The following is a 23,331-nucleotide window of genomic DNA, read 5'->3' as shown; positions in this document are numbered from 1 at the left end:
ATCCCCTGAAAAATTCTGGACAAAGAATTTTTTCATTGCTGTTTGCTGCTTCTTTAAAAAAAAAATTGCATACAAATTTTGTCGTCCTCCGTGTACAGAAGAAATTTGTGCTATCCCAGGAGTATACATGAAAAGACTTAAAAATGCTGCTTTTAACCACACAGGAAAACAATTACGTATTTGAGGAAAGGGCACAGGGAAGTTAAATGAAAAGCTGGGCCTAGAGGAAAGCTGACTGCTGTGGAGCAACACAGCAAATTGTTTTTAACTTATTGCCCAGCGGAAGTTCTTATTCAAGTTAAAGCAACTTAAAATAATTGCATTTGGCTGTTTTGATATCCTTGTGTTTAGACCTTGAAGCCCCTTACATACCCTTCTCAGCAGAACTCCCGGAACTTAGTTACTGTCACGTATAATTGAGGATTTGGGGCTGTTACAAAATGCAATGTTTTCGTAAATCGCTTAAAAATAAAAATTCAGCTTTGCCCCTTGGCAGGTGTAAACTGTTACATGACCATAAACCATTGGAGAGTTGCACAGTCTGTATTAGCTGTCAGACCTCACTGTAGGCTGTCTCCCTGATTTCTAGGAAAAAGCAAGAGTCTAGAGTGCTTTATTCCTTTGCTGCTTTGGCCAGAAAGTTCAATAGTTGGGCTTTTCTACCAAAAGCCATGGCTTAGCTCTGACCTGAACAAACCATGTCTTTGGAAGAAAGGATAGTTCACTCTCCATGCCCATTCATTCCTGAGTCTTTTTGTTGGGATGGTCAACAAGGATGGCAATTGTGACCATGGTTTTTTATAATATGGACACCTGCCCACTGGGAAATGGACTGAGACCACCAACTCATTTTACATAAGCTAGCAAACAGCTGTCAGATGGTAAACAACTTGTGGTCACTATTGTTCCTGCCTGGATTAGATCCAGTGACCCAGAGGTGAAGAGCTCATATCCTGTTACCAAGGACATGTGTCACAGCTCAGTAAGCAGCTACTGCATTTTATGTTTAATTGGAAAGTTTTAGTTGTGTTTACCAGTTTTGTATATAATTATACATTACCAAGCTGCTTGCATGATTGGTTGGTGTTTTGTTGTATTTTTTCTTTTTTTCTTTCCCAGATTGTACTGTTCAGTTTGTTCATTTTGGTCTGGTGTTTTTTGGTTGGGTTTTTGGTTTTGTTTTTTTTCCTCACTGTGCTTCTCAACCCAGAAGGGGCACCAAGCAAGAAATGCATCATGGCCTGTCTAATTTTTTGTTTGCAATCTGTCTATTTTATCCCATCAGAAATAGTGATTTTCTGCCTGCAGGCCGTACTGGTGCATACATGTAAAATCAGCTTTTGTTTGATATTTTTAAAGAAAAGACTTTATCTCCTAAAATTGTAGGGAAGGTTTCCTGCTACAAGCAGAGGCAGCTGTTGTTGGGCTGTCTTCCTGAGAATGCATACAGCTTTGTGTCCTTGTCACAGCTCTAAACTTTGTCAAACTGTGAGAGAATGAAAAGCCATCTTTGATGTGTCTTTTTATTTTTGCCATTCATGATCATGTCAGCATTAATGAAATTTGTAACAGCAACACTGGAGTTATCCCCAGCATGTTGTGAGGAGTAACTTAACTCATATCATATGATGGCTTTGGAGATAAAAAGCAGCCCCTTTTGAAGTGCTTTGTGGGTTTGGGGTGGTTTTTTTTTGGGTTGGTTTTTTTTTTTTTTGAACGATATTGCATTTGTAGGTCACAGTCTTTTATCTTTGCTTTTTAATTTTTTTAAGCAGAAATTAAGAACTTGTTATCTAATTCTCAGTGTGATCAAAATGGTTGAGATGGTCACATTGCCTCTAGATTTGCGAGAAGGCAGTGGTGCTGAAGAGAGACTGAAGTCTGTTAAATCTCCATATTTGGATGTAGTGGTATTCTAGACCGATGGTGTCCTCTTGTTGGACATTTTAGTGGAGTAGAAGTGTAGTGTCCACCTGGACATCAGGGGGAGGGAGATGATAGGGCACAGGCTATATTAAGCTGGGCTGGCAAAACTGTCGCTATTCCATGTGAGCTTTCCAGACACAGATATGTATAGTCAGCCGAGTAAGTGCTGTGCCAGAAAACCTAGACACAGCATGGTATTTCTAACTGCCTATAGTCCAGTGCTGGCATAGCTCATGTCTAATTACATGATAAAGATGATAATTTTTCATTGAGCTGTTGCACAGCCCATTGAATGACCATGTAATCTCTTTAAGATGCTGATTGCTTACCACTGTGTTCTAGCTCTTGTAAGCCCATCATTTCTCAATGGATTTTTTTTTGTTGGTAGCTCAATTTTAGTCACTCCCTATGAAGTCTTTATTTTGCATAGTTAAATAAATGAGCACAAAAATATCATTGCTGGAAGCCAAAACGTTTTTGTAATGTAATCCCGATGGGCTTATGGGAGCCATACTTAGCATTGCTAGAATATCAGATACATCAAATACATGATGATGTCTTACAGTCAGTAGTTAATAAATTCAGAAATCAACTGTGTAAACCAACAGCAGTTCTGACTCAACAAGTAGACAGCATTTTAAAAGTTTAAAGAAGCGGATATGCTGACCAGTCCCGTTTCTTGTATTGACTGAACTTAAATTTCAGTGAAAGTGTTTTGCACTTCCTTCTTGTGAACAGCTTTACCCCTGTACTCTGCCGGTTAGACCTAAGGAATGGTAATTCTGAGGAGGATGGAGTCTTCCCTGCTTTTCTGTCGGGATGCTAACTAATACTGTCTGTATGCAGAAAAACTATATTCTGTTGCTGACAAAGAGGAGCACAGACAAGCTCAAACATCTGAGAGAATGTGAAGAAAGAACTCCCTAGAGAGCAACAGGAAGCTTTAAATCAAAAGGCCATTATTTTTCTGTGACCAATAGAGGCAGGGTAATCTTCATATATGCCAGAGAATTTAAGCTCCTTATCTCATTTTCTTTATAGGAGGTTTCAAACTTGTGTGAGTAATACTTGGCTGCTATGTTATGTTGTCATGAGGTCTGTGCCTCTGTATCAGTAAAAATGGAAGTTGTCATTGGTGTTATTAGGTACTGTCTTCTGCCATGTGGCAGGTGTGAACACTTATAATCCCCATATGCAGTTAGTGCAGGGAGGCAGAGCTGTGGCTGTCTGGCTTACCTGCTCACAGAATCACAGAGTGGTTGGGGTTGGAAGAGACCTCTGGAGATACCTAGTCCAGCCCTCTGCTAAAGCAGGTTCACCCTCAGCAGGTTGCACAGGAGCATATCCAGGTAAGTTTTGAATATCTCCAGAGAGGGAGGAGATTCCACAGCCCTCACAGTACAGAAGCTTTCCCAGTACTATCATAATGGACTGAAACTAGTTGAATTTTGTAGTTATTGAGTAGTGCCTGTGTGCACGTGTAGTATAGATGCACGTGGGAGCAGCACAAGCACAAGGAGAGACTGTGAGGAAGTGAAGTAGTAGTAAGCACTAAATAGCAATCAAGGTTGAGGGAGGTAGGCTATGTGGGATGCCAAAGAGAGAAATATGAAGAGAAAGACCCTTCATGATTCCCATCTTGACAGGGAGAGGATGCCAAAGGGAGAGCAGGCAAAGTGCCTGCAGATTTTCCCAGCACTCACTCAGAGTGGAGCACATCATTTGGTGGGGGGTGATGGGTGTCCTTGTGAGTCTGGGTTGTTCTTGGCTTTCACTGCACACTGCTGCTTTTGGGGTTTGTTAGTAAAGGTTGAGTCTCAGGTAAACACAGTGGGATATTATTCTCAGTCTTTGTTTTTATATGATTATTGGGTCGTGAAGGGTTTTTATTTTCTATTTCTTTTGATTCTTCTTGTGGTGGTAACAGGCATTGCAAATTGCAGAGGTTGCCTCCATTGGCTACTGCTCAGGCTGTCATGTAAGCATTTGTAAGGGGCATTGATCTACATGTGTGATTTATCAAAAAGGGGTTGTTTCTGTTGGAAGGGTGAAATGAAAATACTGTTTCTGTGAGGTGTGCATGACTACTAGAGGTATGATTTTATTGCTTTGAGTTGCTACTGTCAAAAGGTTAGGTTGGATTGCTGTAATGCCACACATTCACAATCCTGGAAAACTCAAAACAAAGCGGCAGTGTGTCTGCCCCCATGTTGCCCCCTACAAGTGCTCAAGTGTAAACACCTTAAGACCCATAGTCTTCAGAAGGGAGGAGCCTCCATAAAATCTGCTCTGTTTATCCACTGCAAGCATGTCACAGAAGAACTTCAGCGCCAGAACCAGTACGTATTTCTGGAACTCTTAACTTTGGTTTCTCAGAGTCTGTCCTCTTCATTGTTAGGGGGACGTTTTTATCCGAAGTGTTTAACTCCCAGGAGTGTTCTCTTTCAGAGAGAGCTTGCTCTCTACTGAGTTACTTGTTGCGCAGTTTTGGACAAGGTAGCTATTGAATAGTTAATAGAGGTAGTGTTCATGTCTGAAAAAAATAACAAAACCTCAGGCTATATGATGCAATTCCAGTAACCTGAAATGGAACATTGTAAGATACACTGAAAAAGAAATATTTAATTCATTTTGAGCAGCAGGACAGTAAATTAACAAGCTATCACTCACTGCATAATTTAGTATAAATCGCTTAGATTAGCAGAGGTCAAACATACTCCTGAGACAACTCATTGTGGAAGAGACTGTAGCTCCTGGTGGTTGATTCCAGAGTTCTTTTTAAGCATGTTAACGTAATGCCACATAAATTTTGAATGCTAATTGTGAGAAAATTGTAGGTAAGACAGCAACATTTGCAGTGGAAATGAGCACATGAGCTGAATGACTTAGTAACTTTGAAATTGTTTGTAAGTCAGTGGAAAGAAATCTGTCAGAAATAGTGCCAATGAAAACAAATACCGTTTCACTCCTATGTCCCTGGAAGGTATCTTAGTGTTGTACAAATGTACACTAGAAGCAAGCAGTTTTGTTTTTCTGGGTACTTCTCACTTAAGATGCACCGAAGCATTTTCATTTGTGATGACTGAAACACTGGGACTGTGACCCCAGTGCTTGGTAATGGGGTCTAGAGCCTTTCACCTACAGGTCATGGGTTCAGGTCTGCCTCAAGTTAAGGACGACTAAAACTTGTTACCACCTGACAACTGTTCATTGCTCTTGGCAGAGGGAGACACGGTGGTCCTTACATAGTTCTTAACTGCTTAGCATCCTTAGTGACAATTACTGCTCTCTTCAGGCCCTTCAGAAGGGCAAAGGATTTAATACCTTGACCAGCTCACGTTCAAGTCAGTGGGGAAGTTTAGGAGGAGCAGCAATGTGTTTCAGAATGCTGAGTTGCTCGAGGTGGATCTTGCATGTTCTGGCAAAGAGCTAAGAAGGAGGCCTGTGGATACTGAGAAGGGGAGGAATGAGAAAACTCTTCCCTCTTCTCTGGGAAAAATATGTGTCTTTAGCAAGAACTAATGCTCAGTAACAAAGGTGCTGTCAGCAGAACTGTCTCATGTTGAACACTGGCCTTCAAACATGTTTTAAAGCAATGGAGTTTGACAGAATTTTATTTTCCTCTGCGGAATACATTTATAATTTCTTTGTACCCAAGTGTTAGATTGTATGAAGTATTTAATTTTGCCTAGGGAGTTATCTTTACTTTGTTTGGCTGGAGAAATACAGATAACAGACCCATCAAAGAAATAACTAAATGGTGTAGTACCTTAAGGAGAATGTGGAGTGGATTTGCTGTTTTCTGGAACATGCACCCACCTTCTTGGGTGGTTTTGCTGTTCCTGGTTTGAATGTTAAAAGCGAAAAAAAGGAGCTTCTGTTCTGATGACTGACTAGTGTGATGCCATTTTGATTAGTTAAATCTGCCTTGTTCAGTGAAGTTAATGTGGTTTGACAGGATCTTGATTAGGAAGCAGTCATTTCTGTTGATAGTAAATAGTTGGTCACTTTCAGTAGAGATAGGAATGCTGCCCTTTGTCTTGGATGATGTATGATTTATCGGTTCAAGTCCTAGCTAAATTCAAAAGGAAGATGTGAGTGGAATGGGAGAGAATATAGTACCAGGAGTGGATGTACTGTGGACTCCACAGCCCTCATAAAATTGGGGTTTTCTTGTCTTGGCTGGTAGTGGGACGCAAAAGAGGGAACAGACGTGTTATATTTCAAAGTGCTTGCAGTGTGAAGAATTGTGAAAGACAGCTCTGGTTCCAAGACTGACAGGTTAGGATAACTCTGCTCCGTTACCCCACCTCATGTTCCTGTAAGGTGAGGCAAAATTTTTTAGCTTATCATAGACTATTTGTTGCTGGAGGAAGTCAGCGTGAGCATAATCATGAGCCTGATGAGTGAAAGTATTTTTAGGGTTTAATTCTTGGCAAAATTTAGCAATAGCTTTTTGTTACCATACATTATTCTGTGATTCTGTATGCAGTCTCAATGATTGTACAGTTCTCTTAACTGTAGTAAGAGGGATGTTAAGAAGTAATAAAGGGACTCTAGGTAAGGAAGTTGTACTTTGATTTTTGTTGATTTTTTTTTTTTCTTACTGTGAGCTGTTGCTGGGTGTGAAGAAGGTAATGTCATATGTGACAGGCTGAAAAAATGAAGTGTGTTGTCAAACACTTTATGACTTCAAAGAATTCTTGAATTAGAAATCCAGCTATGCTCTGTGCCAGAATGACTGTATGGTTTAATTGTTAAAGATCTCCTTTTGACAGCTTTATCTGTGCAGGGCCCCAGCTTCTTGCCTGGTGGTCCTTTTAGTCCCAGGGAGTGTTAAGGGTGGGTTGAGGGCCCAAATAATTGAAAAAGTATGTCCCTGTTAAGGCTTGGGAATGTCATCATCTCCCCCACTGCCAACTGGTTACAGATTAGCCTTCTGTTATAGGACCTATGAAGAAATAGATGAACATGCCTAATTTCTGTTCACACTGTTGCAGAACTAAACTTTGGCAGTAACTCAGATCACCAGTGCCAAGCTGACTAGGACTGAAAAAATGTAACAAATTAGACCAGGTCTGTAGTTTGGACTTAGCAAAGCAATAAAGGTAATAAATTGTAAGGGATGGAAACAACATGGTGGTGGTATTCTTGTCCTCCTCATCTGGATGTGGTGTTCATTCAGCTAATGGGCTGGATTAATTGACCCCGCCTCCCACATGTGTTTGCTAGGGAGACTACAGGGGAGGTTATATGAAGTATATGAACTCTGGCTGAATGCTTTTTTTGTGAGGGGGAAGATTATTTGCCATTCTTACAAAATATTTTCTGGCAAGGCGAATTGAATATGGCTCCCTCTAGAGCCCATCGACTCTGCAGCGTCCCTCTGCTTTTTTTGGGGTTTTTTTCCCACCATGTTTTAATATGGAGCACACTGTTCAGCTCATGTGGGTTAAAAACAGATGTTGCACATGAATGATCTCTGCCTCACAGCATGGTATGCAGGTAGTGGACCACTGGGGTAAATAAGCTGTAGGCAGTCCTTTATGTTACACTCAAAACTGCATCTCTTCACGTTTCTTTTGGTTTTACTTGAGGCTGAAGGAAGCTCTCATGCTCACTTATTCTTTCCCTGCTCTCCATTTTTAACCAAAGAGATACATTCTTCTTCTGCCTTTGTAAAATTATTTAGGAGAAGATTGTACATTGAAGCCATTTATCTTGAAATGTGCAATTGGAGCAGACTGTTCGTACAAGTCTAAAAAATTGTAATATAGTATTTAGTCTGTTCTGCAAGGTAGAGGCTTTTCTTTTTTCTTTCTTTTTTGATTTTTAAATCTGGGATATTGAGTATAATGTAGAAGAAGCTCTTTGAGACTCTGGTTTATGCATCCATGTCTTAGTGCAGTAAATGCAATGGTATTTTAATACGGAATATAATTTCTGTTGCAGTGTCACAAAAAAAGAGAAAAAGTTGTTAGTAGTTCTAGAGTTATGCTGTGATTGGTTTGGGACAGAATAGTCCATGCATGTGGTCAAGTTTTTCTGACTGAAGGGGGCTCATCAAGTGAATTCAGAGTAAGTATGTACTGGCTAATACAAAGCTGTTGATATTTTTCCTCAGTTGGTGGACGAGTGAGTCGGGAGTTAAATTACACACGGCAGAAGATTGGAGAAGAGGCCATGTTTAACCCCCAGCTCATGATCCAGACTCCACAGGAAGAGGGTGCTAATGTACTAACAACAGAAGCACTCCAACAGCACCTTGACTCTGCGCTTCAGGCCAGCAGAGTACACGTCTATATGTACAACAGGTAAGAAGATAAGGGAAAAAGCAAAAGTTTACTTGATCAGCTGCAACAGCTAAAAAGTGGGCATATGCTTCCTTCCAGGTATTTTCAAATGGTTAGCACTTCAGAGCATTTCCATTAGGCTTTTTGTTTGAATGTCACTGGTTTCTGATACTTTACATTGTGGCATAACAGTGGTGACAAGTTGGCTTTTAACAAACAACATGGAGTAAATGATGTTGGAAGAGATTTTGAGAGTGTATCCCTTTGAGCAATGCTATGGTATCCAGCATTTGTATTGATAATGGAGTCATGTTTGTGCTCTTGAACATGGGGCCCTCTGGATGGGATCCCTAAGACTGAAAATCCTGCCATATTAGAGTTGAATTCACTTGCTCACACTGTCATGGGGTACCTGGTGATTGTGGACAGTGGCACAGGTTACTATGCTTCCTATAGTTTTGATATAAAGGAAATTACAGACATGTGACAAATGGAAATGAATGGAATAATAGCTGTTTAATAGCATAGACAAAACAAAGCTGACCTTCAAGGCTATCTGTGTACACATACTAAAGTTTCGGAGTTGTGTATTGTCTAACAAAAAAATAACAAAGGTACCTTGGGAGGTACCAGCTTTGGGCTAGTGAGTATGTCCCTGAAAAAGAGTTCCTCCAGGGTTATTACTTATGTGGTACCTAGGGGTGCTACCTGTGAGACGTGAAGCCCCCATCTTTCAGCACATCATTTCAGCACATCCAACTGATGCCTCAGTGAACTAATGCCAGGGCTCCAATTATCTTATACCCAGCTGCTGCCTTGTCTAAGGCGCTGGAAGTCATAGCAGTGAAAGTTGTAACACAGCCGAAAAAAGAAGGCAGAAATCCTAATGATTTTTTTCCTCTTGTACGTGTGGGTCAGCTGAGAATATTCTAGTCCTCTGAGCTGGAGGTGGCTTCTCTCTCATTTGTGTCACTGAATGGTATCTTAAGTCACAAGCGGCCCTGTTCATACAAAGAAGGATTTCTGCCATTTTAACACATGTTGACTACCCTGTTCATCCAAAAGCAGCTCCGTTATTTTTAATGAGTTTTACAGAGAATGTGAGAATAACTGAAACAAAATTTCTAGTCTGTATCTCCAAAAAGAAGGACCTTTGGGTTTTTTTTGTGCGGTGTAGTATGTCTATGCTGAATATTTGCCTTTCTCAATGATTTGCTGCTTGAGGCCACTATGTGTGTGTGAGTTGTAAGTTCAACTGTTTGTTACATTTTAAAAATAACTTTTCAGCAATAATGCAAGAAAAATTGTTCTTCGTATTTCTTACAGACAGTGGAAATTGGAACATTTGTGTTACAAATCAGGTGAACTCATCACAGAAGCAGGTTACATGGACCAGGTATGCGTAGTGGGCATTTAGTTATAAGATCTGTGTATTCTTATGATTCAGCTTGTGCAGCTTTGATTATATTCTAGTATAACTGTTGTTCCCCTTTCTGTTCTTGACAGATTATAGAATATCTTTATCCTTGCTTGATTATCACTCCATTGGACTGCTTCTGGGAGGGAGCAAAGCTACAGTCAGGAACTGCCTACCTATTGTAAGCATATTTTTAGTAACTTTCTAGTTTGACTGATTTTAATTGTGTAACTGTGTATGCATTTGCCTTGTCTATTCATATTCTGGTTTAACAGAAAAATGAAAGATGTTACAATGTCTCTACAGAAAACATGCGTGGGGTTTTTTGGTTTGTTTTGTTTTTTTGCACTGAACAAAGATTTTGCTCTTTCCTAGAGATTATCGGTAGGCATCAATTTAAATCCTATGTTATTTTTCCTGTTTTGCTGGCGTGCAAAATAAAACGTAAATTCTGAAGTAAATCTTTAAGAATTATATGCCTTTTTTTTCTCCTCCTAAAATAGACTTGATTTTTTTTTGTTTGGTTGGGGTTTTTTGTTGTTGTTCTTAGTGTTTGGTTTTTTTCCCATAAAATACAAAAACATTGATTTGCTGGGAACTTTATTCCTAAAAAAATTGCTTGGATTAAACCTGAAGTCTTCATAAGGAATAAAGAATAAATCCTTTGCTTATGAAATCATTAAATAAACCATATAGTATCTTTTATGTCTGGTCTCTCACAGTTTACAAGTGTGATATTATATGCTCTGAATCCTTTAAAGAGTTAATTGTTAATCTGTGCAGGCATTTTCAGTTAATTATGCAAGAGTTAGCATTTGAATTATTGTTTCTGTCCTGGTTTGCATGTGGCTGTAAAAGCAATTTGCAAGGGCTATCTTCTAACCTTTAGTGTACAGTTTTAGATGGGGAAATAAGGGGGTTTGTGTTTTCTGGTTGGGAGATTCGAATTAATGACTTAAGCCTGGTTAAGCAGATACAGTGTGGTTTGAACCGCAGAATGAGGCAGCCAAAAGCCTTTCTAGTCTGTCAACATCACAGATTCAGAGGTGGGGGTGGGAGGCATGACAGTGACAGCCATGGTAGCAGGGAACCTTGATGGTTGATAGTCAAGCTGCCAGGGCATTTGAAGGAGTGCGGTATTGTTATAGATAAACAAAGATCAGCTGTATTGATTGATTACATTTGCAAGATGATTATTAGACTAGCAAGACGTAATCTGATACTATGAGAAAGGCTTTCTTTCCTCAGCCCCCTCTCTTCTCTCCCTCTCCCCTCCCCCCTAATTCTTTGAAGCAGCGGTTGGCAGCTTTTTTGTTACTTAGGTGCTTGATGATTTGTTTTGCTTTGCTTGTAAATAGAAGCATTTCTAACCTGCAAATATTCCATTTTATACAATAACTTTTTAAGAACACAATGTTTTTGTTAAAATTACAGCTGGGCTGCAAGAAAAGAACATAAACAAATCTAATTAAAAGGTGCCTTACATTTTATGTAACAACCTTACCAGAAAAAAAAATTCACTTTTAACAAAAAGTAACTTTATTATTTGAGCAAGTACAAATTTTAAAAGTATTTTTCTTTCAGTAGGTTTTTTTTTGTTTTTTTTTTGTTTGTGATTTGCTCCTGATTCCTCTTGCAGAGGGAAGCCTCCATTGCAGTGGATCAACTTTGACCCCTTAGAATTCTTGGAAGAGTTAAAGAAAATAAACTACCAAGTGGAGAGCTGGGAAGAAATGCTGAATAAAGCAGAGGTTGGTCATGGTTATATGGATCGACCCTGCCTGAATCCTGCTGATCCTGATTGCCCAATCACAGCTCCCAATAAAAATTCCACCAAAGTAAGTTTGCTTGTCCTTGTGCATATCTTTTCAAGGGAGGCCAGAGTAGGGCAGAAGGTCAGATAGGAGAGAAGAAAATACTGTTTTCTTCCAAGCAATATATAGTTCTTATTCTTGAGTGATGTTGTTTTTCTCTTCCTGTTATATGTTGTATGCTGTTAGCTCACAGTTGTGTTAGAATACTTAATCGCACATATTTAGCATGAGGGTACAGTTGTCAGCTATTGGCTGGGAGTGACAGTGAAGTGATGTGGTATTTCAGCAAACCTGATGCATAAGACAAACATAACCACTGCTGGAATACAGCTGCTGGTATACACCCATACCGCACAGCAAAGTCTTCATTCAAACAGCGCAAAGTTTTTTGGTATTCGTGAAGAATTTTCAGTCACAGGCCCCAGTTTTATATATCCCCTTATTAATCAGGCTTTAGAGAAAGTGCTGGTGAACAAGTATCTGGTAGATTTATTCTGCTGGATTTGTTGAACACATTTCTCTTTGTAGACCTCCTAGATTGTCTTCACTATCTGTTACTCTAATACACTGGGTGTTGAATTGGGGTATGAGTTTGTCTGAAGTTGTGAAACTGATTAATTCCTTCTTTATAACTTTCCCTAGCCTCTTGATGTAGCCCTTGTTTTGAGTGGTGGATGCTATGGACTGTCAAGAAAATACATGCATTGGCAGGAGGAGTTGATTATAGGTGGTACAGTCAAGAACAGTTCTGGTAAACTTGTCAGGTAAACAGATGTTTAAAGAAAATTTAAAAGTTTTTCTTTCTTAGAGTTTGTGTTCTGGGCCACAGGAAGGGGAGTATCATGCAAAATCTACCACTCTTCATGTGTACTGTGAATCCCATTCTAGGAGGACATGCTGCAAGAGAATAGCATTTAAAAGAATGATTAGGCAGTTTATATCTAAGGAGGCGTAATTGCTTCCTGCTTCTAATCTCAGAAAGATAGCGTATGTCACCCAGGAAGAAAGCCTTTTCCTGGCGCCATTGTTGTTTAGAATGTAAAGCACTGATCACTGCTATTCATGTTTTGAAATATGATCAAAGGAAAAAATGAGAAAAAGTAACTTGTATAGTGTGCTCAGTCAATTTGACTTCTCACAGAATTTCAAAATCTCCACTGAACTTTTTGTTCAGGTTGAATACAGAAAAAAGTCTATTTTTATGTCCCTACATCTTGAACATAGCTTAGATGTGGTAAAACAAACCCTTTCGTTTTCTCTCCAACAGATGAAAAAGACCAAGGTCTTTAAATGACAAATTACCAAGAGCATTTACAGGATCTCATAGAAATAACTATTCCTGTGGCATCCTCACAGTAATCTGTCAATCATGATCTTTATAAGCGATTTGTAGGGTTACATTCTTTGCTTCTGAAACTAATCCTATTGAAAATAATGGCAAAATTCTCATTAACTTCAGTGACACCAGCTTTAGCCTCAGTACTACGTAGAATAATTATACTGTGTTCAATTTTAATATGAACATGTGCCCTATAAAATGAAGAAGGGATGGCAGCTACCATTAGGGTCTCATTTGGGACTTGATGGCATGAAAATAATTTCCTTAAAATGTTCATTTTATGCCTCTTTCTCCTCTCCTCTCTCTCCCTGTCACAGTGCCCAGGCTCTGCAGACCATGTTTCAGTTAATGACTCCTAAGCAAATGTATGAACACTTCAAGGGATATGAGTATGTTTCACATATCAACTGGAATGAGGATAAGGCAGCAGCAATTCTGGAAGCCTGGCAGAGGATGTATGTTGAGGTAATAAGACAAATAACTTAGGTATCATATTATTAAATCCTGCTGAGATCCTCTCTTTTCTGTCGTGGCTTTTTGCACTATTTCTTCAAGGAAGACGCTGAAACCAGAACTGAGTCATTGTCTCCCATTTTTTAAGCTGGTTTTTTTTTTCCCAATTAAGAAGCTACTTAGTTATTCACATATGAGAAGCTATAAAGGTTTTACTCTGTGCTGCTTGGCACATTTTTGATTTTCAGGGGCTGGAACCCAAAGAGCTAGCTGGAATTTCAAGGTTTTTGGTTGGTGTGGTTATTCTAAAGCTGTCTGTAAAACATTAGCCAGCCCTGGGCTGCTCTCCCAGCATCAGCCCTGGTAGGGAGGCTGTGTGACAGCACCTGGCCTCTGTGTCCCAAGCTCTAACCTCTGCAAATGGCTGAGGGCAGGGTGGGAAAGAGGAGCGCCCCAAAGAGATCCCTGGCCTTGAGTTAAAGGCAAAACTCATGTTGTAGCAAATCCATCGCGGAATTATGGGAAGAGAATTCAAGTTAAATATCTGGGACGGGCTGGGAATACAGTACTCTTTGCTGAAAACTGCACATTCTTGTCTGATCATCAGTAGCCTGCAAGAAATAGTTACCAAGTATGTTTGTGTGGCATCAACATAATCTCTGTGTAGGGTGTGGGCTTTCAAAGGAGCATAAAGGCAAACGTCGTTGATTTCAGATGTGTGCTGTAGAAGATAGTAATGGTTTTTTTCCTTAGTGACACCAAGTTTTATTTTACTCTTCATAGGTTGTTCATCAAAGTGTTGCGCAAAACTCTACTCAGAAGGTGCTTTCCTTTACTACAACCACCCTGGATGACATCCTAAAGTCATTTTCTGATGTCAGTGTTATCAGAGTTGCTAGTGGCTACTTACTCATGGTAATGAAATGCATTTATTTAATTTTCTCTGATAGTAGAACAGGGCTTAAATTTCTGTTTCGTTGTTACTAGTCAGCAGTTCCAGAACATTTTAGGCATATTTAAAATAAAAATTACAACTTGTAAACTTTTGCCTCAGGCTTGTCACCTGTTCCTCTGTGTTAAGTTCTGTGATATGTCTATTCTGTTTAAAAATGTTGGTAAAGATGTGTATTCTGAGTGGGGAAAGATAGCTGTTAGAGAAGGATCCATTCTAATATTTTGCTTCTTTTCTCTCCCATCTCCTTCTTTCCCCTCCCACCACTTGCTTTAGCTTGCCTACGCCTGTTTAACAATGCTGCGATGGGACTGTGCCAAGTCTCAGGGTGCTGTGGGGCTGGCAGGAGTCTTGTTGGTTGCACTCTCGGTGGCTGCAGGATTGGGCCTGTGCTCATTGATTGGAATTTCTTTTAATGCTGCCACAACTCAGGTATTTAGAAGACTCAAGTCTGCTGTTAAATTACAAGTACTCTGTTAGTAAATGGACACAACTGACTCTTTGAGGGGAAAAAGCCTGCAGAAATATTTTGAATGGAGATTTTTACTTGTGCCTTTCTCCTATCTCAGAGCATATACTGTTAGAAATTAAATGATCATGCTGCCAAATGATATTGAAGAAAAAAGCAGATATTGTGTAGTTCATATAGTTATTAGATTTTGGGTTATTTGATTTTTCTGTGTTCGTGTAGGAGTTGGAGGCATCCAGTTATACATTAGAAGCTGCAGGTTTTTCTCCTTGCATCTGAATATATGCAGATGTTCAAATTCTAAAAAGATTTAAAATATGACCTGAGTTATTATCAGATATTCTCTGTCTATCCAAAACCTGAATTATTCTTCATGACGTTTTTTACCTGTAAATGGTATACTGCAAGTTCTTCAGCAGTACTTCAGGATAATATTTAATAGACATATTGCATCCTTTTGATTTTCATTTTACCCTTGGATATATGTACAGTGTAATGTAAAAGTTGCTTTAATTAGCCATTTAATAGCTAGCTGCACGACAGATCATAAAACAACCTTCTTGATTTTTGTTTCTCCCCCCAGGTTTTGCCTTTTCTTGCTCTTGGAGTTGGTGTAGATGATGTCTTCCTTCTGGCACATGCATTTAGTGAAACAGGGCAGAATAAGAGAATCCCTTTTGAGGTATTGACAGAGTGGGGCTATGGGGAGAGATAAAACAAAAGGCTTCATGTAGGAAAAGGTAACTGTATCCAGAATTAATTAGTGGTGATTAAAAAAACCACCAATTTTCTCTCAATAGCTTTTTTTAGGGTCTGAAAATTCTTATTTCTGATAAAATAGGAAATGATGGCAATGTATGTGATCCTAGATATTTTTGAATATTCACAATTACGCAATTTTTTTTCTTTCTTTTTTTCAGTTGTGTCTTAGTTTTATTTTGTCTCGAAAATTTAATTTGTAGATATCACGCAAAGGCTAATTTGCCTAATCCACAGAATTCCAGCAGAAGTAAATTTAGGAACAAACTCAAATATGACTCTAACAATTAAATTGTAGAACACAAAAATATTAGGATGAGAAAAAAAGAGAAGGAAAACTTAGAAAACAAGAATTTCTTTTGATTTGTATCAACTGTTACCTTTACCTACTTGTTACAGCCTTAAATTTTAGTTTCCTTGGATATTTTCATCTGTTTATCTTTTCTGATGTTTATAATTGACTGTGGCATTTCAAAGAATAACTTATTAATGTTATGACATCTCGGATGTTGTCACTTTTATGATCCTTTCCTTTTACTGACACTTTTACCCTCAGTCCAGAGTTTCATATCCAAAGTACAAATCACTTAAAAGCAATATATATTTGCCCATTCTATTTTGTACAAGCAGTGTCCTTCATGTGTTTCTTTCTGGCTGGTTTGGTATGCAGGCACTGCAAGATCTCTCTGATATGACCTCCATATGCTCCAAAATAGCATGTTTGGCTGGGAAAGGATTACGTGTTCGTCTTGATTTCTCTGTGTTTTTTGTGTGTGGTCCCTGGGTTCTGGGTTGTTTTTTTTTGTTTTGTTACATAAATCTTCAAGAGGTATAGCTATGTTATGTATCTTTGCTGTTAATACATGCTTATTTTGTCTGGAAAATGTGCACATCAAATGACTCTACTGGTGGAAAATAAATCCCGCCTAATTACAGAAGTATTTGATATAATGTCAGTACCCCTTTAGGCTTGTGTTCTGAAGCTAGAATCAACTTCGATAATGTTTTCTGTCCATAAAAAATGTGAGCATTTAATGTGTTATGTGCTTTCCTCCTCAACAGTAAAATTACTATATTTTTAATTCTTAACAGGCTCTCAAATGCATGCTTGTACACTTGTATTCAGAATTTCATTGTAATAATTCTTCACTGTTACTGTGTTATATCTGTAGAATGACCTCCTGATTGGTAGGACGTGACATTATTCACTTGACTTTAGACATGTCATTTGTTTTGCAGGACAGAACAGGGGAATGTTTGAAGCGGACAGGAGCAAGTGTAGCCCTTACATCTATCAGTAATGTTACTGCTTTCTTTATGGCTGCCTTAATCCCTATTCCTGCTTTACGAGCATTTTCACTCCAAGTAAGTTTATATGCTAATTTGTAGGCTGTTACACATGGTCTCATTATGGTAAGCCAGTGATGGTACCTGTTAGTGGTAGCATTGAAATATGTGTTCATGCTGCTGCTGTTCACTAAACTAGTACGTGATCACTGTTGACCATAGGTCTGGGTAATAACATCTGCTGTCTGCCCTTGATTCCGCTCCTCCCATTTCTCATGCTTGGAGTCTCTTGCATCCTTTTAGCAGGTGAAAGAATATCCTGCCCCATCACATCTGTGTTAAGTGCAAAACCCAAGATGTGTGTAACTAAGCAGAAACAGGTCTCCAGAAAGATTTGCATTCTTAAGTCAAGAGGACTAGACTGTACTGTGTACTGTAACATTCCTGAGTAGGAATTCAATGCTTTCATTCACGTTTGTCTGGTTTGCTGCTCTTAAAAACTGTAACCAAAGTGCAGTGGCAGCAGTGATTATGCATTTAATATGTGATTATTACCATGGCAGTTTGTACTGCCTTGTTCCTGATGTAATTTTGGCAAACTTGGAGAGAACTTCAAGAATTTTAGTTTACAACTGTATTGATAGAAAATACGAATTTTATGTGCTGAACCGTGTATTGCTTGCACTACCCTTCCCTCTTGCATTTGTTTGTGATAATATATTTTCAGGAATACCAAATATTAAAGAAGCTGGAGAAAGTGTTCTTCGATAAGTGTGGGCTCTTCAAAGATGGCTTTGGGAGTTTCTCCCCTGACACTGATTTAATAAACAAGCAATTTACAGCACCGTCTGACTTTGATACAAAGCAGGCCAACTGTAATTTTTCAGTAGTTTTTTAATTTCTTCTGTAGCTTGTTTCTTCAATCACTTTTTATTCTCCTTGAGCCCTTGGCTATGTAGAGAGAGCAAAGGCTGTGATTTTTGTTAATACATGTGGCAATTGTTGCTGTTTTCAGAGAGTTAAGTATGTGTGCATTAAGCTGTAAAGTGGTAAACTCTTTGTTCTTGCAGTTATCTTACCAATAAGCATTAATAATTTGCTAACCATTTCCTTCTCAATAAGCAATTTGATAGTGAATAATAGAGAAAGTAAAGGTCTCATTGTCTTTTTCACATTGTGTAGCAGATGTCTGTGGCAACTGAAACTAGATCCTTGGTCTTGAATGGTTAATCAGTACTTAGCTATGCTTATTTGCTAAAATGTAGAGGTCTCTTCTTACAGGTGATGTGACAGTGAATTGTTTTATTTTATGGCACAGATCAGTGTCAATGGGTGAAATATTTTTTGACATATAAAACTTCTACTATTGGAAGAAATTATTTATGTCTCTGAAGTCTGTGGCCCAGATTCAAACGTTCAACATGCACCTTAAGCAGCTAACAGTATGCTGGAAATTTTCATTAGGAATCAGAGGAGAAGGCTTCTTTTGTCAGACTTTGTAGTACCTGTGCTTTGCAGAAGTTACTTCAGCCTAAATGCATCTTATAAGAAGTACTCAAGAGAGATGGGTCATTTTATCCTAATTGCACTGCCAAGCTGTTTAGTGACAGACACCAAAATTAATTTTTTCTTACCTGATCAGATTTTATTCTGCCTTTCTCTGTTCTCAGTCTTCACGTTGCCTTTAGAACATATGTGGAGACAACAGCTGTAATTGTTACTGTAATCTGAGTATAAGCTAAATATCCTTTTCTCAAGTCTTTTTGCGCGGTGCCATGTTGTAGACTGACTCACTGAAAGTTCAACAAATGAACTCTGCACATCAAAATGACAAAGAAAAAGTTTCCAGTAAGACTTCAACATTATTCATGTATGAACATGTTGATATTATTCAGAATAAAACCATCACAATTGAAGTCCTTTTTAAGGTAGTGATTAATATAGAATCTATGTGTACGAACATTTGACTGTCCAGAAATTAATGCTTTTAGTTGCTCAATCTTTTCTCACATGCATCTGTAATTTGTCTTTGCTTGCACATAGTAACCCCTTGGATGTATATAAGAGGTGGAATAATGTGCGAAAAAAAGAAAGGCAGCTGTATTTATTGGTGCTAAGGCAATATATGTGGCTGATATGTATATAAGCTAGGAAACCAGTAAAATAACATCCTTTGTTGTTGAGAAATAATGTCTCTTACTTGCTTTGCTTAGCTTCACCAGGTAAAATCAAAATCAGGTGATACATTAATCACAGCATTCAGAATCGGGTAACCTTGACAGATTTTAGTGGGTGGTTTGTATTTATATACGGATTTCTTCATTTACTGTCTTCTTCCTCCCCTTCTGTCTTAATCAGGGTTGCTTAAACGAAAAGAAGTCCTTGCTGTCTTTGATAGCTTCCTAGCCAGAATTAAAAAGCAATCAACTACTGCATTTACTTCTCACAGATGCTGCCTTCTTCTCATCTAGATAGTGGATTTTTAACAGATGGGCTCAAAAAAAGGATTGCTCTTAACCTTGTTTTCCTCTTCATTCACTTTTCTTGAGACATTGCAAGGTAATTGTTAAAGTTTCCGTATTTTTGAGGCCCAGTATCTGTAAAATAACCCAGCTACCGAGGGAGAATAAATGTTTTCCTGCATCTGCAACCCCAGCTTCTAGTTAGAAATTCATGTTTTGCCTAGACTCATAGAATCATGGAATGGTTTGGACTGGAAGGGACCATAAAGGGTCATCAAGCTGAACCCCCCAGCATTGAGCAGGGACATCTTCCACTAGATCAGGTTGCTCAGAGCCCCATCCAGCCTGACCATGAAAGTTTCCAGGAATGGGACATCTACCATGTCTCTGGGCAACCTGCTCCAGTGTTTCACCAGCCTCAGCGAAAAAGATTTCTTACTAATACCTCGTTTAAACTTCTCCTCTTTTAGTTTAAAAGCATTACCCCTCGTCCTATTGCTACAGTCGCTGCTAAAAAGTTTTTCCCCATGTTTCTTATAAGCCCGCTTTAAGTATTGAAAGGCTGCAGTAATGTCTCCTCAGAGTCTTCTCTTCTCCAGTTAGTACAACCTCAGCTCTCTCAGCCTGTCTTCATAGGGGAGCTGCTCCAGGCCTTTGATTATTTTGGTGGCCCTCCTCTGTACCCACTCCAGCAGTCTTCCCTCTACTGAGGGCTGCAGAGCCAGATGCGGTATTCCAGTTGTGGTCTCACCAGAGCAGATTAGAGGGTCAGAATCGCTTCCCAACACCTGATGAAAATACTAAACAACACCAGTCCCAGCACAGACCCATAAGGGGTACCACTTATCACTGATCTCCATCTGGACATTGAGCTGTTGACTGTTGCCCTCTGGATGCGACCACCCAACCCATTTTTTATCCCTCGTATCAATGCTTTTTTCTTTCTCAGCTTCTGTTCTATTCTGCCAGCTAAAGCCATTCATTGATACCTCTGAGGTGTTAATTTACTTAATGGAGCGCAGACACTGCAACTCTCATGGCTGTCCTAGGAGTTAACTAGCGTTAACTCTTCCTGAGTTTAAAAAAATGGAAATCGGTCCCTTTGAGCATGAGATTTTTAAATTCAAATCCTTTGTGCAAATAGGGACTGTTGTAGCTTCTTCATAATTTAATTTTTCTTGTATTTTTCAATCTCATTAGACCCTTATTTAAGCAGTTTTAGGGCTTTGAGATGCTGAACATATTTCAGATACTCAGTCACAAGAATCACCTGTAAGAGTGAAGAAGGACTTTGAAAGAATAGGTCTTGAGTTTTCAGATGGGTTTCATTTCTTTAAATGTTGCTGAAGAGGAAGTTACCAGTGAAATCCTTTTGACATTTGCGGTAGGAATGTTTTAAACTTAGCTTTTTGCTTTCAGTATAAAAGAAGGAAGGCAGAGCAGAGTGTAACTACTGCTGGGATAAATCTTTTCCTCAGATAGACTATTCAGACGCCAGGAAAGAGAAGGTACAGCTTCACAGAAATTAATCCAACTTGAGTGGTATGGGTTCAGTAATGAGCAAGGATAGAACATTTCCCAATAAGCCTTAGCAGTAACTTTTTCCCCTCACTGTAAGAATGATTGGTCTTTTTCCTAAATGTAAAAGTGCATTTCTGGGTGATGGTCATGGGTTTTGAAGAGAAAGTACTTAAGTTTTTAAGCTCATTTAGTTATTTTACTCTGATGAACTGGTTTGTCCCCCTGTCTACCATAGCATTTGAGTCTGTATGCTGTCAGGAGGCAGTTGCAGATAGGCAGCAGTAGGGTGGAAGTTCCCCTGACAGACCTCCTCATCTGTTCATCACCTCTGGCTATACAGCACACCCATTCTCCTTGGGTGGCCTGCCCAGGAATGGCACACAGCAGCACATACCTTCAGCAGGGCCCCAGACTACCAGCCTGGCTAGCGTCTCCCTTACTGCCTGCAGCACAGACTGCCATTCTGCCGTCTCTGTTAACAGTTGCAGCAGCAGTAATGGTTTTAGGCTGTGCATGCAAAAACCAGCATGTTTCTCAGAAAGTGACTAACATTTTTTTCTGATTAACAGATTTATTTTTCTTTCTACTACTCTCTGATGTCATTGAATGCTGTCATTTCACACCCTTGAGTAGGTCTTATTTTATCTTCTAGGACTAACCTTAACTTTGTTGATTTCTCAAGGAAAATTCTGAGGCCCTTTCCTCTTCCATTTGACCATTTGTCTCTGAAAGGGTGAGAGAAAATGCCCTATTCCCAGACGTCTTAAGTATGCTGTCAGCTTGGGTACTGCTAGCAGATTTCCTGTACTCTGGAAGCTCTTCTACCTCAATTTTTTGTTGGTACTTTCCCAGTCAATGTAATTGTTACAGGTTGTGGGTATTGCCGTGATCATGTTTCTCATACTCCCCCATTCCCAGCCACCAGATATCTGAATGATATTGGCAGTGCAGGGGATGGCTGGTGTGTCAGATCAGAGATTGAGTCACCCTTTAACAGTTTTTTCCTTCCCTCGCCAAGGTTTTTTGTTATGGGGCAACAAATTTGAATCAATAGACAAACAGTATTTTCTGTATTTAATTGTGAAAACTGAGAACTGTTAATGTCCTTGAAAAGCTGGGGAGGTGGGTGAGGGAAAGACAGTGTGCAATACGAACAAATGTGTTGTTAAGCTCTAGGGATCTATTTAACTGCAAATCACAACACAGAGGATTGTTTAAATTTTTTTTTTTTGCAGGATTAGTACATCAACAGTGGGACGGCACAATGGAAAAATCTAGTTTTTCTGTAAAGAGATACCATGTTAATAAGCAGATTTACCCTGTGTTGTTGGATTAGTTTTGAAAATCAGATATGAATAGAATTAACTTTAATCTTTTCTAGCATACACTTAAATATTAGTTTTCAGGTTAAGCAGCATATGAAATGCAGGAATATTAGGATCTACAAAGGGAACTGATAAGGCATGAAGTATTTGCAGTTCATGGGGGAGGAACACAGCACTTTTGTTAGTTTTTCAGCCATACTGGGAGTGTAAGAATTATTGAGTCAGGCCTTGGTGTTTTTTTCTGAATCTCAATAAATCTTAACTGATCCTTGATAGAAGATCTTGATTAGACACTGATAATTATTCATGTTATATGGGTGATTCAACCTTCTCTGGTTTAGCAGCAATAAAGCAAGCAGTTTTATGAACTAGGTCCAACAAACACCTTGCTTGCAACAGCAGCCATTTGTTTTTCTGACAGATTCAGTTAATTCTAGAGAGGATCAAAAGGAAATCACTTAATTTTTGAAGTCTTGGCTATGACCTTACATACCTTTCTTTGTGGGTATTTATAAATCATGAAATAGTCATTGGATCTTTTCTATTAAAGATGTCTAAATACTAATTTGGCTTTAAGGACTAGGTAATTCTGTTTTAGTAAAGTCTACAGACAACCAGCAGGGCCAAAATCTTAGCTCAAGCAGGCTGGAAATGCCTAAAGGCAAACACCAATAAAAACCCACTTGTATACAATATATTTATGATGCAAAAGAATAGAAAATATTTACATAACCAGTTAATTCTGTCATTCTCAGAACAGTCAAAACAATGATCTAGTCTCTTTATTAAACTTGAACAGCTTCAAGCCTCTAAAAATCATTCAGTGTGTTAGTACTATGATTTTCAGGGATAAAGAGATAAAAAATTACATTACTTAGACAATATATATTATTTAATTGACACATACACCAAGAATTTTTTAAACATTTTAGAGATATTGCATCTTTTGAGCTGCCAGCTTTTAGGCCAGATTTTTTAACATCAAACCAAGCTATTCGTCTTGGAATAAAGAGGGCCTATTTAGATCAGGTCAGTGACTTCATTTTTGTAGCCCAACTTTTGCTCTTTTTTCTGGCTGTTTTAACCCAATAGGTTGTTGCTTCAGAAGTTACAGGTGGAAGCATTTGATTGGCGATTACCTTAACATGAAACTGGGCTGCTATCCAGGTGCCTACTGCTTATTTAATGGGTAAAATATAAGGATTTAAAGGGATTTTTTCACCTGTTGCTAGCGCTAATGTTTTTTTCCAAGTGTGTCTCTGACTCTGATAACTATCGTCCAGTCCCATCTGTGCCCAGGCTTTCCTTTTGTGA

General features: G+C 38.9%; 1 protein-coding gene across 2 annotated transcripts in view; it reads left to right on the top strand.

Annotated features, from left to right (window-relative positions):
• Nucleotides 1–23,331, top strand: part of PTCH1 (patched 1) — a 62,505-nt gene that overhangs the window by 13,873 nt on the left and 25,301 nt on the right. For both annotated transcript variants that reach the window (XR_011339434.1, XM_069881029.1), the window contains exons 3-12: nucleotides 8,051–8,240; nucleotides 9,546–9,615; nucleotides 9,726–9,817; nucleotides 11,276–11,474; nucleotides 12,093–12,214; nucleotides 13,107–13,254; nucleotides 14,026–14,157; nucleotides 14,471–14,626; nucleotides 15,247–15,345; nucleotides 16,662–16,787. Coding sequence is in view for 1 of the 2 variants with exons in the window: in XM_069881029.1 (XP_069737130.1) it covers nucleotides 8,110–8,240; nucleotides 9,546–9,615; nucleotides 9,726–9,817; nucleotides 11,276–11,474; nucleotides 12,093–12,214; nucleotides 13,107–13,254; nucleotides 14,026–14,157; nucleotides 14,471–14,626; nucleotides 15,247–15,345; nucleotides 16,662–16,787 (1,275 nt within the window). In the remaining variant the exon portion in view is untranslated. The remainder of the gene's footprint in view (nucleotides 1–8,050; nucleotides 8,241–9,545; nucleotides 9,616–9,725; nucleotides 9,818–11,275; nucleotides 11,475–12,092; nucleotides 12,215–13,106; nucleotides 13,255–14,025; nucleotides 14,158–14,470; nucleotides 14,627–15,246; nucleotides 15,346–16,661; nucleotides 16,788–23,331) is intronic.

Source organism: Phaenicophaeus curvirostris, chromosome Z (genome assembly GCF_032191515.1).
Source record: "Phaenicophaeus curvirostris isolate KB17595 chromosome Z, BPBGC_Pcur_1.0, whole genome shotgun sequence".
Lineage (NCBI taxonomy): Eukaryota > Metazoa > Chordata > Aves > Cuculiformes > Cuculidae > Phaenicophaeus > Phaenicophaeus curvirostris.
The sequence above is the reverse complement of the archived record's forward strand: the minus strand, read 5'-3'. Positions and strand labels throughout refer to the sequence as shown.